This window comes from Terrapene carolina, unplaced genomic scaffold (genome assembly GCF_002925995.2).
Source record: "Terrapene carolina triunguis isolate 2854851 unplaced genomic scaffold, T_m_triunguis-2.0 Scaffold190, whole genome shotgun sequence".
NCBI lineage: Eukaryota > Metazoa > Chordata > Testudines > Emydidae > Terrapene > Terrapene triunguis.
In genome coordinates this window covers 2,379,685-2,395,631 of record NW_020664541.1, presented here as the reverse complement: position 1 = coordinate 2,395,631, position 15,947 = coordinate 2,379,685, and the positions used below count along the sequence as shown (strand labels likewise).

At 42.1% G+C, this 15,947-nt stretch overlaps 1 protein-coding gene across 7 annotated transcripts in view; it reads left to right on the top strand.

Annotated features, from left to right (window-relative positions):
* ERC1 (ELKS/RAB6-interacting/CAST family member 1) overlaps positions 1–15,947 on the top strand; it is a 524,735-nt gene that overhangs the window by 94,860 nt on the left and 413,928 nt on the right. For all 7 annotated transcript variants that reach the window (XM_024204585.2, XM_024204602.2, XM_024204575.2 and 4 more), the window contains exon 3: positions 14,770–15,186. In XM_024204585.2, the coding sequence (XP_024060353.1) occupies positions 14,770–15,186 (417 nt within the window). The remainder of the gene's footprint in view (positions 1–14,769; positions 15,187–15,947) is intronic.

Genomic DNA, 15,947 nt, shown 5'->3' with positions numbered 1-15,947 from the left:
GTGTCACACTGACTGTCAAGGCTGCTTCCACCAAGGCTTAGGCACATCTTCAGCCTTCTACTGCAACATCCCAATATCTGAAGTCTTTAATGCTGCTGTGTGGAGCAACCAGCTCATGTTTGTCAAGCATTATGCAATGGACTTGGCTGCTAGATCAGATGCAAAGTTCAAGAGAGTTGTACTCGTGTCTCTGGTTGATGCAGCTGATATTTCTCATGCTTACCAATCATCTACAGTGGGATCCACACTAACACATACTTGAAGAAGAAATAACTGTTACTTACCCTACAATAACTATGGATCTTCAAGATGTAGTCAGTGTGGATCCTAAGATCTGCCCTCTATCTCTGCTTTCGGAGTCCTCAGGTAACAGGGGCTTCTGATTGTAAGGGACCTGAGGGAGGGTTGGGGATGCTCCACCATTTATGCCCTAGTATGGGAGTATGAGATGACACAGGGCACATGCATGGTGGCCCCAGTAGTCACTGCTATTCAAAAGATCCAAGCTTGTGCACATGAGGTGAACGCCCACCTACAGTGGGATCCAAACTGACTACAACATCTGAAAAGAAACCACAGTTACTGTAGTGTGAATAACCATTCTTTTTTCCCCGTGTGTTCTCATCTCCTATCTGGGACTATAGGCTAAACCTTCTGGCCAGCAGATGGAGCTACCCTGTTTCCCCGAAAATAAGACAGTGTCTTATATTAATTTTTGCTCCCAAAGATGCGCTAGGTCTTATTTTCAGGGGAGGTCTTATTTTTCCTGGAGCTTCGGGGCCTTATATTCCGGGGTGGCCTTATTAGCGGGGAGGTCTTATTTTCGGGGGATGCCTTATATTACAGCGAGAGGCAAAACTAGAAGTAGGTCTTATTTTCGGGGGATGTCTTACTTTTGGGGAAACACGGTAGATAGAAGTACTGGCCATTTATCATCTTATTCTGGGAATCTCATAGCTGTCTCAGCATGGAAAGCGATCCAAGATTGCTATCATTCCCTGGGAGCAGAAAGAGAGTGAGAAACTAAGTATTAACTTTCCTCCCCTTTAAAAAAAAAAAAAAAAAAAAAAAAAAGTTACCAAACACTATAGTGTTTAACACTTTTTTTCAGCAACTGTTGTTTCTTTCTTGTGTGAAGACTAGAAATTCTCTAAACATAATTGGAAGTCAAACCACAGGTAGTTCCATGCCAGGTTTGATTTTGAGAAAGAGCAGTCCTGAAGATTCTGAAGGTTGATTCCTTGTAGCTGAGCAGGCCTCGATGATTTCTGCCATTAGTCTGGGAGCTCTCAAAAACTTTACTGTAGGGGTTCAGATTCCTGCAAGACTGCATCTGATACTATGGTGATGAGCATGCTTCAGTAGAGACATCTGTGGGGCACAGGCCCACTATCCCAACCAAAAAGCCTTTAATACATTCAGATATGTTGTGCAGAAGAGCAGTGGAGAGTGATGGTTTTTCCTATGCCTGTTGTAAAAAAATAGCTGTGCAGCAGTGAATCTTTCCATTAGCGAGATTATGAAGAGCGTAATGTTCTGCAGCCATTGCAGGGACAGGCAATCTCTAGAAATGGTGTATCTCCTAATTTACTTCTTCCCTGGACATTAGTCCCCTGAGTCCTTCAGTAATGTAACTCCAAAAATCTGAATAAAATACTAATTCTTGTGGGAAAGAAGAATCTGATTCTCCCAGTTAATTTTCTCTAAATTAAATTTTGCGTGCACTTCAGAAAAATATCCTTTCCCAAGGACCATTACTGTATTTGATTCTCTGGACTGGTTATTTGGCTGTTGAAAAATGGTATCTAAGGAAGGGTTACTCAATCTGTTCTTGAAGACTAGGAATACTTACACTTCTATGTCCCACATTCATAGGATCTGGGCCTTCTTTGAAAGTTGGTTCATAAAAAGGAAGATAAATCCTGAAAAGGTTATGGTCAGCCAAATTCTTTTGTATTGGACAGGATCATCAAAGACCTTGAGGTGAGCATCCTCCAAGCACACTAAGCAGAAATTGTGAAGTGGTTTATACATAAACTTCAGGGTTAAATGAAGGACCCTGTTCAGATGTTACAAAGTTCCCAGGATTGGCAAGTATTGTCAGATTCAAGAAAGGATCCTTTATTCCCTTGTGGAAACTGCACTTCATATGCAGGCTTTATTCGAACTGCTGTCTTGAGCCTGTTTGACGACAGATTCCTGTGCCACTCATCTATCAACTCTGCATGATTATCACTGTTCACCCAGACATACTAGTGAACTACAAGCACTCTCAGCTAGAGAAGTTTGTCCTTAAGTCCACATGAACAAATAATTTCAAGAAAAGTTAAAAAAAAATTTCTGAAGTTAAATTCATAATTTCGTCCGAGCCAGGATGTTGTTTTTGTTATTGTTCTAGGCTAGAAACTCCTAAAGGAGCTACATTGTTGAGATGTTGCAGTTCTGAAAGTGTATTTGAATAGGACTCAATGGTTTAGGAAGTTAGCTTGATTTATTTGGTATCTCAAAGAATGTGTAGCATGCAAAATTTTAGTTGCTTTGTGGAGAATCTGTTTGTCCTTAGGTGTACTGAGAAGCAGTGACGCTTACAAGAGCAAAGGTTTTTATGTTCTCAAAGCAGGGGAAAAAACCTTTTAGCAAAGATGGGTGGCAACTTTGATAAAGATTAAGGCTTGATTAGACCTATATAAAACTACAACATGGAACACTGTGTACATATTTGTTATACAGAAAAATTACATTAAAAATTACCTTATTAGGGTTGCAAATTCGAGCACTCAGTGACAGAATTAAGGTTGCCTGGCAACTTGTATGCATGCATTAGGATACAGTCTTTAATTACACAATCATATACTTTTTTTTAAGAGGACCTCCTCTCATTCAGTACACAGGGATGGTGCTCAGTTAATTAGCAGCTAGTCAATATATTTATTTCTCCTTATTCAGTATCTGGCTCTATGCCTTATTTACTGCACATTATTCAAATCCTGCTCTGATAGAATTATTAATTTCCTCAGAGGCTTTTCTACAGTGCTCATCAGTCTCTGAGTACTTCACAAATATTAATAAATTTATATCACAACACTGTGTGAGGTGAAGGAGTTGTATTCCCATTTTACAGATGGGGGAACAGGCACAGAGATTAAGGTCAAAAGTTTTCATTAATTTTGGGTGCCCAACTTGAGACCCTTAGAACCAGATTTTTCAGAGTACTTAGAGTTCTATAGCACTTTTATATGTTCAGAGCACGGCTCCCATAGATTTCAGTTGCTGCTATGGTTGCTTAGCACTTCTGCAAATTAGATCCTGTCTTATCAGGTTGTGTACTTAGAAAATGAAAAACACACAGTTAATGACAGCCTATGAATAGTTTTGTTTTAGTGACTTGCCTAATATCCCATTGGAACTCTGTGGCAGAAGCATGGATAAAATCCAGTTCTCCAAGACTGCATTCAGCTGTCTTAACCGTGAGACCATCCTTTCTTGTTTTGTAGTCCATTGCCTCATTTAATACACCTTCCAACTTCTATAACAAATAAGGTGGGATCCTACAGACAACAGCCTCTTTCATTCCACAATCTTGATGCACCACCAGAACAGGTCCATCACATGCACTAAACAAGGCTAGGTCTACACTACCCGCCTGAATCGGCGGGTAGAAATCGATCTATTGGGGATCGAATTATCGCGTCTCGTCGGGACGCGACAATCGATCCCCGAATCGACGTGCTTACTCCACCAGGGGAGGTAGGAGTAAGCTCCGTCGACGGGGAGCCGCGGAGGTCGATTTTGCCGCCGTCCTTACAGCGGGGTAAGTCGGCTCCGATACGTCGAATTCAGCTATGCTATTCACGTAGCTGAATTTGCATATCTTAAATCGACCCCCCCCCTCTCCCCCCGTAGTGAAGACCTGCCCCAAGACAGGGCCCTCTGGGAAACCATTCTTCTGTGATTATGAAATTAAAGACTACATCCCACATATGCATGGGGTTTCATAAATATTTCCTGACTTCATAGGAATGATGAGACTCAGAAATCTTGGGTTCTATTTCATGCTTTGGAGAAGAATGTGGTCTAGTGGGCACAGATTCCTCTGTCCTTTCACTCCAAACGTGACCATATTTGCACTGCCACTCCAACCTGTCCCTGTGTCAATTCTGTGTCTTCCCCGCTCCAGCTTCTTTTCTCACAGTCCCATTCTCCTGGCTACTCAGTCACTGTCTCCAGTCCTCAGGCTTCTTATCCCAATCTCCTTGTCCAGCCAGTCCTAGTCTCCCCCTTCGAGCTCACTGTCCAAGCTTCTGTCTCTCCTGCTCTCCACACCCAGTCCCACTCTCTTTGCTCAATTAGATCCAGTCCCCCCTCGAGCTTGTCATCCAATCTGTCTCTCCCCTCTCCACCCTCCAACTGGTTCCCAGTCCTTTTCTTGCCCTATGGGTTCTTCATTCAGTCTTAGTCTGCTCCCACTGCCTGCCTGGTTCATTGTTCCAGTCTCTTTGCCCAGCTAGTCCTAGTTCGCTCTCAGCACCTAGCTTCTTGTCAGATCTTTCTCCCTTGTCCCTGTTTCCCACATCAGTTCCTAGTCCCAGTCTGCCTCCCTCCTTCCTATAGCTCCTTGTCCGATCTGTGTTCTCACCATCAGCCAACTGGGTTCACAGCCTTCTTACCAACCTATTTCCCTCACCATCTCCCAGGTGCAGCTTCTCCACCCAACCACTCCAAACCTCCCACTACCCTGGCTCCAAGTCCCAGTCTCCTTGCCCAGTTAGTCCCTGTCAGAGTTTTTATCTCCCTCCTCTAGTCCCTGTCTCCCCAGACTCCTTGTTCCAATCTACTCCTTTCTCTCCTTCCTGATCTAGCTCTTGTCACCTCTACATTCAAATCAGATGGCTTCCTCTTCCTTGCTGTCTCGGTGCCAGCGGACAGGATCATTGAGAGCACAGGAGAGAACGGCTTTCTGCTCTCAGTTCCAGTGCCTGGACCCAGCCTGGCCTGGAGCAGCCATGACAGGGAAATTCCAGCTTCAGCCTTATAGACCTGGGCTTGAGGGAGCATGCTCAATTCCTCTATGGGGATGGCACATGCACAGCTTGGTCTGTGCTTGGAGCTATGAGAGGCTCCAGCATTCTCTGTGATGATGGAATCTTTGGAGACTGTAGCTGCTAAAAATTCAAGTGTCTACTAAGCATGTAGTAACTAATTTTTTTTTTAAAGGTGCATAACTTGGCCAAACCTATTCATAGAGTTCAATTTTCAGAGGGATGGAAAAATGCACCTCCTTTACACAAAGGCACCCACCCCTCTGCCAAATTTCAAATTCCTGATCCAAAGCATGGGGCCACTAGAGCTGTTCAAAGAAAAGGTCTCCAGAATTTTTTAATATGGGCAGAACAATGAATAGGTTTGGCCAAGTTATGCACCTTTAAAAAACTTCAGCTGGAGGCAGACACCTGGCATGTGAAATTGCAGCCCAATTTCACAACATTTGCAAAGTTATAAGCAAATAAAAACAGGGTCTTATAACAAGAATTGTAAGGCAACCTTAATAATAGCCAGCGCTACCAGTCCTGCCGTGTGTGTGTGTGTACACACACGTGTAAAAAATTACATTAAAAGAGTATTCCGTTGCAAAGTCAAGCACTTTCAGAAGTTGGCAAATGCCAGAATTGAGGTTGTCTGTAGATCCTAAATTGGCTCCCTTGTACCCATGCATTGTTATATAATTTTGTGATCATATACTATTTTTTTCTACAGCCCTGTTCTCCCCTCCCCCATTATTCAGTGAACAGGGACAGCACTCAATTAATAAGCAGGTATTCAATATGTTGATTTATCCTCATTGGTTTGCAGACAGAATTATTAATTTGCTCATGGAGTTTTCTGTGATGATCATCATCACTATAGTATGAGTGCTTTACAAACAATGATTTTGATTTCACAAAACCTCTGAGGTGAGTGGGTAGTATTAATCTTCAGTTTAAAGGTGGGGAATTAGAGGTGCAGAGATTAAGGTCAAAAGTGTTTGCTAATTTTGAGTGCATAATTTCAGTTGCCTAGGGTTTGATTTTTTTTTCAGAGTATTTAGCATTTTATAGCGCTTTATATGTTGAAAGCACAGCTCCCAATGACATCAGATGCAGCTGTGAGAATGTTCATTCTCAGAAATTGAAGAACACACAATTAGTGACCACCTGTGAAAAGTTTTGGTTTAATTGACTTACCATGCATCACTCTCAGGGAAAGAATCCAACTGTCCAGGGTAACATTCAGCTGCCTTAGCCATAAGACCATTCTTTGTTTTTGTGCCATCCCTTATATATTCACTATACATCTTCTAACTTCTGTAATGAATGAGGTCTTACAGTCAAGAGCCTCATTCACTACATAACCCTGATTCATTCCCAGAGCACAGTTCATCATGTGCACTGTAAGAGGCAAGGGACCTATGGAAAATCATATGTGATCATCTTATTAAGGACTGTATTATAATACATATTCACTAGGGGTCCCAATTAAGATTGCATAGGCAACTTTAATTCTGTAACTTACTAACTTTGTGTGCTTGATTTTGAACTGTTAACGTGCTTGTAAGGTAGTTTTTGTGAGTGATTTTCCGAGGCTTTTAAAAAAGCAAACTGAAAAAACCCGAATTCTATCATGTGGAAGCATACTGACCCCTACATGGGTCATCAGCAGGGTTAGAACCTTTAGATCCAGAGCACAGCACTCTGAGGTAACTGAATGACTGATAGCAGTAGTCAGTTGTCATCCTTTATGGTGTTCCTCCACTAGGGGAGGTTGACACACAAATCTTTACCAATAATTTTCACAGGTATTTGCTCATTGCAGAGGAATTCAACTTGGATTTAATTCCAGGTTCTGGAGCAAGTGTGTTCTAAAGGGCATAAATGCTTCTGCCCCATTTCTTCCTGAGCCTGACCCTATCTGCCTATGTCTTCTCCAGCCTATCCCTGTGTCAGTTCTTGTCTCCCTTCCCCTTGCCCCCAGTCTCCTCGTCTGATCTTTAGCCTCCCCTCACCGTCTTCTGGCTCCCTGTCCATGTTCCTGCCTCTCTTCCCCCCTGGGTTCCTTGTCACAGCTCCTAGTCTTCCCTCACAGACACCTTATCATAATGTACTTGTTCACTCCCTACTTCATCCCTCTAGCTTGGCTTAGCTTCTTACCCCTGTGCATTTCAGTCAGATCGCGTCCTTCTCTTTTATGGTATCAGGATACCAGCAGCAGGAATATTCAAAACACAAGAGACACATTTTCCCTGTCCCTCGGTTCCTGTGCCTGGCACCACAGTAACCCACCCCTCAGCCGTCATGAGTCTCAATTGCGGGGAAAATCCTGCTTAATTCCTGCATCTCTGTGTTGGAGCATGCTCAGTACAGATAAAAATCTTTGGGGAATTTAGTTGCCAAACTCTAACCAATCTATACTGAGCATGTATGCATTTAGATTTTGTTGAAAGGCTTATTGCTTGGCCAGATTTGAAAGGTTTTTTCATATTTTTGCACAACACAGAGTACTTGTCATCCTATGCTGTGTAATGCAACAGATGGTATGGACCCACTTCAGGCCATATATAGAAGAGCTGTTTTATCGTATGGCTCAGATTATTCCAGTTGCCAGTGAAAGTGTGTGTACGACCTTTTAAATTATGTAATGCCACCAAGATCATGAGTGTGCAAACATCTTTCCAAGGTCCACTCTGCTTGGTATAGGAGAGGTACCTGTTGGTAGTTGAGAGACACTCATACTCCATAGAAGGCATGGTATTTTTTTATTTCTCCTTAAAGGTTGCCTTGGTAAGCCTTTATATCCATCACATAAGTGAATTGTTTTGTCCCTCCTGAAACCAAAGCGTCCAGTTCTGTGCAGAATGGAAGTTTAGGTTCAAGTCACTAGTCCAATCTTATTTCATACGATTTACTTGAAATTTCACCTGTATCAGCAGATTTAAAGCTGTTCCATGCACCCACCGCTGGCACAGAAGATACTTAATCACAACTCTTGATGTTTTTAGTTAAAAAATTAATCTGTTCAGGGCAATCTGTCTATAATAGCTTACTAAGAAATTATTCAAATAGGATCACATTTTAGATTTTATGTTTTCAGAAAGTCCTAACTTTGAGATTTCCTCTTAGTAGAGTGAGAGTAGATACCTTTAGAAATTCAGACATGGAATGGTAGCTGGTACTGACTAGCTTAGAGTTATAAAAATAACTTTCCTTTGACTACTCTAGCATATTAGAGTGTTTGTGACTTCTGCCAGGAGAACAAATTAATATATAACCTAGAAGCCCAGTGACCTGCTAGAAGTGTATTATGGTACAAAAGTGGCAGCCAAACAGAATTTTCAGGAAGTAGTTACTGGATCTGACAGCACTCAGTTAAAATTTATTTGTTCTGCAGACTTTAAATTCTAAGAGTCAGATGTCTGCATCTCAGTCTTGGTTTCTTTTGGACTACAGGACTATCAATTTGTTTACTCCTGTCCTTTTTTAGGATTTAAATTTACTGTTGGTGCTTTTCTTCTACAGTTTCTTGTGGATGTGTTGTTGCTTCATGACACCCCCTTAAACCAGATGAGTCATTCATGTGAGTCTGGTTCAGCAGAGAGATGTCCTACCAACAATCTTAAGCCCTTTATCTATAGAATTTGTTTACTTCCTTGCTCTTCTGCTGTCTCAGAGATAAATCAGTGTAAGGTTTTCTTAATATACAAGTTAATTTGTTAGGATTTAATTTAAGTGGGAGCCAATTAGAATCATAGCTTTGCTTCCAAGCTAAGTTACACACTATAAAAATCACTCTGTCATTTCCATACAAATAAGGATCCTGGTGCCCCTGAGCCATCTTACAGTGAGCATGCAGTGTTTTTGGAATCAGCAAGTTCTGTGTCATCAGGGCCCTGCTGGACACCTGACATTAGCCCTTTTGTCAGTTTCTCTGCATCGGCTGCAGCTGAATGTCAGCAGGGACTCCCTTCAGATAGACAGGCTTTTGCCTTGGGTATGCGTTCAGCAGAATCTGTATCTCAGAAATGTTGCCCAAATGATAACACTTTGAGAATGAGTGAGAGAAAGAAAGACTTCCTTATTTTCTCTCCTGATTTGTGATTGAGTTTTGCTTTAGTGGCCCTGGTTTCTCCTAACTTTTGGAGCATGGTTGCTGCCCAGCTCTGTGTGGCTCATCCTTTTCCTGACATTTGGAATACTTTCATTTCAGGGAAGACTTATAAAGGTAGCTTGTTAGTGAGGGCTTTTAGTTTTCATATGTGCTGAGATGCTGGCAGGAAAAGCAAATTCATGATCTCATGTAGATTCTGCCAATTTCTGTGACTACAAAACATTTGAGATAGGGAGAACTTGGGTGGAATCCCTCTACTGTAAAGCTTATCTCCCTGGAAGACAACCCTACAGTCATTCCAAGTTCTGTTTCTAAGGGCTTGTCTATACTTACGCGCTGGTTCGGCGGCAGGCAATGAACTTCTGGGTTCGATTTATCGCGTCTTGTCTGGATGCGATAAATCGAACCCAGAAGTGCTCGCCGTCGACTCCGGTAATCCTGCTCGGCGCGAGGAGTACGCGGAGTCGACGGGGGAGCCTGCCTGCTGCGTCTGGACCGCGGTAAGTTCGAACTAAGGTACGTCGACTTCAGCTATGTTATTCACGTAGCTGAAGTTGCGTACCTTAGTTCGAATGGGGGGGGGGTTAGTGTAGACCAGGCCTCAGAGGCTTTCTTTAACCTTGTGTAACGGGGTTGGGGCACCTCCTTGTGGCCATGTCTGGGGATTAACTCCTTTCTAGTCTGATGCCCCCTTTCTGATGGTTGCTCACACCGCATTCCCCCTCACTTTCCAGGACTCGCAGTGCTCTTTTTTTGTGATTCAGCCCTTTGGACAGATCACTGTATAGTCCTACCCTTCAGAGGCATCGAAGTCCCACTGGATCACCTGTTTGTATGCTGCTCCAGACAGTCTTTCACTCCAAGGCTAGGCCCTGTGCCACTTTCCCAGCAGCTGGGAGGGAACCTGGACTCACCCACTACTCTGTAGTCCAGCCTAGGGACCCTATATCCAGCAACTATAGTCTGCTTGCTCCCAGACTTTATTTCCCTAGACGCCTTCCTGCTCCCTTTTTTATCTTCTGTTCCACTGCCCTGGGTTTGCTGACCCTCCCAGGGGACTACTTCCCCTCTTGGACATCATGGCAGACACTGTAGCCCCAAACAAACCTCCCTTCTCCCAGGGAGCAACTACAGACTACTTCCCCTGCAGCCCCTTTCTGGTCTCAGCTTCATCCTTTTATACAAGCCCAACTTGCTCCCTCCCAGGTGAACTTCATCTTCCATTAGGCTTATTGATTCCAGGCTGTGCTCCAGGTGCAGCATAAGAGGTTAATTGACCGAATTTAACCTGCTGTGTCTTGTGTGGGGTGGATATCACCACACACCTTGATAAACCTAGTTTGCTATCATTTATATAGTACTTTTCTGTCCATTTTCCTTTTCCCCTGTAAGCTTTCTGTGCTTTATTGATCATAAAGGTACATATACAAGCTACAAAGAATACAAAGGTAACTCAGTCTTTCCCAGTACTTAGCATTTTGCATCTAGAGAGTTGATAGAGAGTAGCTTGGTCATTGAACAGAGCCACAGAGAACCACAAAAAACTTGTGTGTCATCCTGATGTACTGGCATGTATATGTCATGAATCTGTCACAGTAAATAAATTAGTTGTGTCATATATTGACAATCATTCATGACACAGTATTATGTAACATTGGCATGGTTTTCCCCTTGGTGCTGGGATAGGCGAGGAACTCCTTCCTCTCCTCTGGCTGCTGAAAAGGAAGTCTTCCTCCTCATCTTCTTGACTGCTGGGAGGGGAAGGTGTGTGTCGCCTCTTTCTACTTTTACCTGACCTGGCTGCTGAGACAGAAGGAAGAGGATGTGTGTTGCTCTCTTTCTATTTTAGTCACAGTTTCGTTCACACTAGGGCTTGCCACACCACCAGTTCATTTATCTCAGTGCTTTTGGAACGGCATTTAATATACAGAGCAACATAGTATGCTTTTGTGATGGTGCTTTTCTTTATACAGGATTTTGATCAGACCCAGAGGGTCAGAGTTTTGTGTGCCAGTACATCAAGAACTGAATGAGTTATATGAGCTTTGAGTTGACTATCCCGCTAAGACCTCCAGGGTAATCACTTGCATTTTCTCTCAAAGATTCTCTCACTACCTTTTCATCTGCAGAGGGCTAACTCACTAGAGAGAGAAGTCTTTATGTTCGTGAAATCTAAAGACATTGTCAAGTACTGTAGGTTCCAATTTTTACCTACTCTTAAAATTGAGCTTTCTGTTAACAATATGTTAAAAACTACGGCATCTTTTTCATGGAAACTGAAAATATTGAGTGTTGAAAATATTAAAGGCATTACGAAAATAGTCTTACATTTATTTTGAGATCATGTGAGACACTTGCAATGGGCTCTTTCAAGCTTGAGTGAGGTTTCAAGTGAATTCAGGATCTGAAACTAGGCTTAGCTTTTCAGGGGCCAATATTAGATGGATTTATAAATAATATGTTCCCTTCCTTTCCCAAGGAATTGCAATGTTTAAAGAATGCAGGCAGAGAACTGGATGAGAAACAGTGGTAAAACTCAGTTTATGAGGGAAGTGAGTATGTCCTATTTAAAATGTTGTAGAAGAACAGCTATGCCCACCTGAAGAACCACCTTATAGTTCATACCAACAGGGCACTGTTCTATTGGTATCAAAAACAGAAAAGCAGCCTATTAGCCAGCAGACAAAAGAACTCTATAGAGCAATAATATACTGGGAAGGAGAGCATGTCAAATTTCCTGCATCTTAATTTACTGCTACACTGCATATTATCTTTTTTTTTTTCAATTAAGTAGTTCAGAGTATTTAATTGTAATTGTAAGCAGTAATTCATAAACATATTGCTGATCTCTTATTTGCAAAGCATTTAGCTCTCTTCTTTCTTCCTAGGAAACATACTTGGACTACATTTGCTAGTTACTGACCCTTCCGTTGGGTACGGCATAACTCCGTTGTCCTCACCCATGAATCTGAAATGACATGAATTCCATAAGTGCTGCTTCTATTGGCATCAACATTTTTCTCTTTTACAATTACCCTATTTGAGCCACTTAAAAATAGCTTTCAGTTTCTCAGCTCAGATGTTGATTGCATCTGTGGAAAATCATTCATGCTGAATTTGGGGAGATGTTTTATACTGGAATAGGTGGTAATGTTTTCCTGGGATACAGCTTTGCCTGGGACATGATCCCATATTAATCAGATTATAAAAATTCAAGTCTAGGAAGTTTGTTGTGGTGACTTCTTTTTAGTTAGGGTTATAAATAGCCTAAGACTAATTTTCTGTGGCAGTACAGGAAGCCATTCTGCTGTTCTAATGCATGTGGTGATTCAGAGGAAGCTGCTTCTCATGCCTTCCTGGAGGGAGGAAAGTGAGGAAAGCGAGGTAAGAGTGGATACATGTGAAATATGGATGTTAAGCAGACCATGCTCTGTGGTTGAAATGGGGTGAGTATAGTTTCCCTAATAAAGATAAGTTCCATTTTGGTGTATAGACTGGCTACCTTAGGTATTTGCACTGAGCTTAGTGGAGCACTTTTCAATTCTTTGGTGCAAATTCTCTTGTTACCAGTGCAGTCCCATTGGTATTGCAATGGTGAAAATTAGGAGAATGTGAGCGCATGAGATTTTTTCTTACAATTTAGTCTGCGTGGATGAGTTGGATAAACTGTAGTAGTTTGGCTGCCTGACTTCCTCCTCATTCACCTAACATGCTTGCTGTTGCTCTTCTGAGCTTTAAAGCGTGGAAGTGTAATGACATTTTTGTCTGGAATGCAGCTTGGAGAAGTGACACTGGCAATTTGTTTCAAAGAAGATTGAAAGCTAAAAGTGCTTTACAATTCCAGGCTGTGGTGTGCTCAGGGCATAAGTTGTCTTCCATTTTGCAAGTAAATGTGTGGGTAGAAATTCAGATTGCCGCATACACTTTACCTTACAGCATACAACAAATAATCATCCATGTTCAGGAATACACCTGTGTGAGAGATCCAGAACCATCATTATAACTGAAGTACTATTTTCTGCTGAACTGAAACAGTAACTATCAAGTATCATAAAATTACAAATAGAAGAAAAGGTCAAATAAACCTCAAAATCTTGAGATAACTCCCTTTGAGGGGAGGGGACCCCAAATAACGGGGCTTGGAGTGTTTGAACTCTCACGTAGTGAGGAAAGTAGTACTGAAATAGTTGTTTACAGCCCCACAGACTGCCTTCATACATCAGTCCCTACAACAGCAATAGCTGTTAAAACCACAAAGATAGACTAAATTCATGTGTTTATGAAGTAGCAAATATCGCTTCCTCCCTGTTCCCTTTTTCAGAGGAATATGCAACAAACAAATTACTGGAGGAATCCTACAGTCTCCTTGTCCTTTCTAGTGCTTATGCTATTGCTACCACTGGTTGCATCTGTGCTGTTTTTGGAAGTTGCTGTAATGTAGGCACTTATTTTTCTAGTGTCGAGGAAGGCCTCACAGAATTCAATTCAGCTGGCCTGTTCAAAGGCAAACTGAATTTTGTCCGTCTCTTTGCCTTGACCATGAAAAGAGGATAGTTTTGTGGTTGTCTCAGATTTGTCAGTCAGACCTCGTTTCTATTTTTACATCTCCTACGAACTTCCTGTCTTGCCTGGATATTATTTCATTCAGTGCCTTTTTTCCTCTGTAAATGGGAATAATGCTTACCAACTCACAGAGCAGGTACATCTACACAGCCAAACAAACAAAAACAAACAAAAAACACACCCCAAAAACCCATGGAAACAAGTCTCAGAGTCTGGGTCAACTGACTTGGATTCATGGTGCTCACGCTATGGGGCTAAAAATAACATTGTAGACATTCCCACTTGGGCTGGAGCCTGGACTCTGAGACGTACACCCCTCACTGGATTTCAGAGCCCAGAACATCTACACTGCTATTTTTAGCCCCATAGCGGGAGCCCTACAAGCCTGAATCAGTTGACTGAGACTCTCTCCCCTGTGTGTGTGTGTGTATGGAGGGGTGGGGGGGTGGTTGCATTGTAATAGAGAGAATTGTTCTGCAGTCATACACTGACATCTTTTTAATAATAACGATTCTTGGGGGATGGGAAACCAAATGTATAACCAATTTTTAAAAATAATTTGATATTGCTCCTTCATGATCTACCACAGTGTTTCGTACCTCACTCTATTAAAAGGTTAGCACTAGTAACCAGTGTCTCTTTATTCCTTGTTTGTTTGCTGATGTCCAAGGGAATTGCTCTAGTTCTTGGGCCTTTGATGCTGAAGTGAGATGAACTAAGAATAACAGAGTAGCGAAGTGTTCATTTATACTTTTTCAATACACTGATTTTTCCTAGTAATACTCTTCCATTCTGGACATTGACTTGCATGGGTGGGTGGAGATAGGGGAATTACGTGCAAGAGAATCTTTCTCCATCATTCAGGGCCTTAAAACTTGCAGCTCAATAACTCTCTCCCTCCACCCCCCAAAGTTGGGGAAATTATAGTTATCTGCTGTCAAAAATGTTGAGTGTTGGCAGCTGTTGTGTATTCCTTCTGACTGATGGGTCAAGAGGATTCAAGCAGCCCATGTATTTCCAATTTTTCTCTAAGGAAGGGAATTCACTGATCTAGTTTTCTGCTTCTAGCACATGCAGATGACGATCCAGGCTCTCCAGGATGAGCTTCGGATCCAGCGGGACCTGAACCAGCTGTTCCAGCAGGACAGCAGCAGTAGACCCAGTGAACCGTTTGTGGCAGAGCTGACAGAGGAGAACTTCCAACGGCTTCATGCAGAGCATGAGCGCCAGGCCAAGGAACTTTTCCTGCTGCGCAAAACCTTAGAAGAGATGGAATTGCGCATTGAGACTCAGAAGCAGACCTTAAATGCCCGTGATGAGTCCATCAAAAAGCTGCTGGAGATGTTGCAGAGTAAAGGACTGTCTTCAAAAGCCACAGAGGAGGATCATGAGCGGACAAGACGGTTGGCTGAAGCAGAGATGCATGTCCACCACCTGGAGAGCCTGCTGGAACAGAAGGAGAAGGAAAACAATATGCTGAGAGAGGTGAGTGACCCAGACATTAATTAATCTAAAAAATAATTCATTCCATGAGCGATCTTCCTGTCCCTCCTTCCTAGCGTTAATCTCTGCTAATTCATGCTTGTATGCCTTCCATTCCTTTTCTGATATTCACCCTTTCACCACTGTGGGAACAGCATTTCCCATGATGGATAGACTGTAGATTAAAAAATAATCTGATGGAGTTTGTCCCCTAAATTAAAACCTCTCGTTTGTTTTTGTGTCTCCCCTCCCCCAGCTCCCGTTTGCCTTTACTCCTCACATGAAGCTGTGGAAGTTCACTATCGTGGGAATGTAACGTTCATTCAACCTTTTTTTTTTTTTTAATTCAGAGCAAACATCTACCTGTATTTAGGAAAGAGAGAAATCTTGGCAGCATTAATGGATGATCACTCTGCAGTTTCCATGGAAACAGTTGACTTGCTATGTAGGGTTTCTGTGATTAAAAAAACATTAGCTGCCTCAGATGCACAGCCAAAAAAGATTATTTAAAGGAACACTGTTGCAAAAATTTATAACAAAACAATACTTAGATATGTATTGTATATTGTGGACATATGATGACAAGCATTCTTAAGTATAAATCACCCACAACCAGTTATAATGAAATGTAGGCTACTAATCCTACAAACAGTACTTATCTGTCTTAGAGAAATGCATGAAAATCAGCAATGTGCATCCCTCAGTCTTCAGCCAGTGTCATGAAATTTCTTGTCACTGTATTTCCTCTATTACCTGTAGATAAT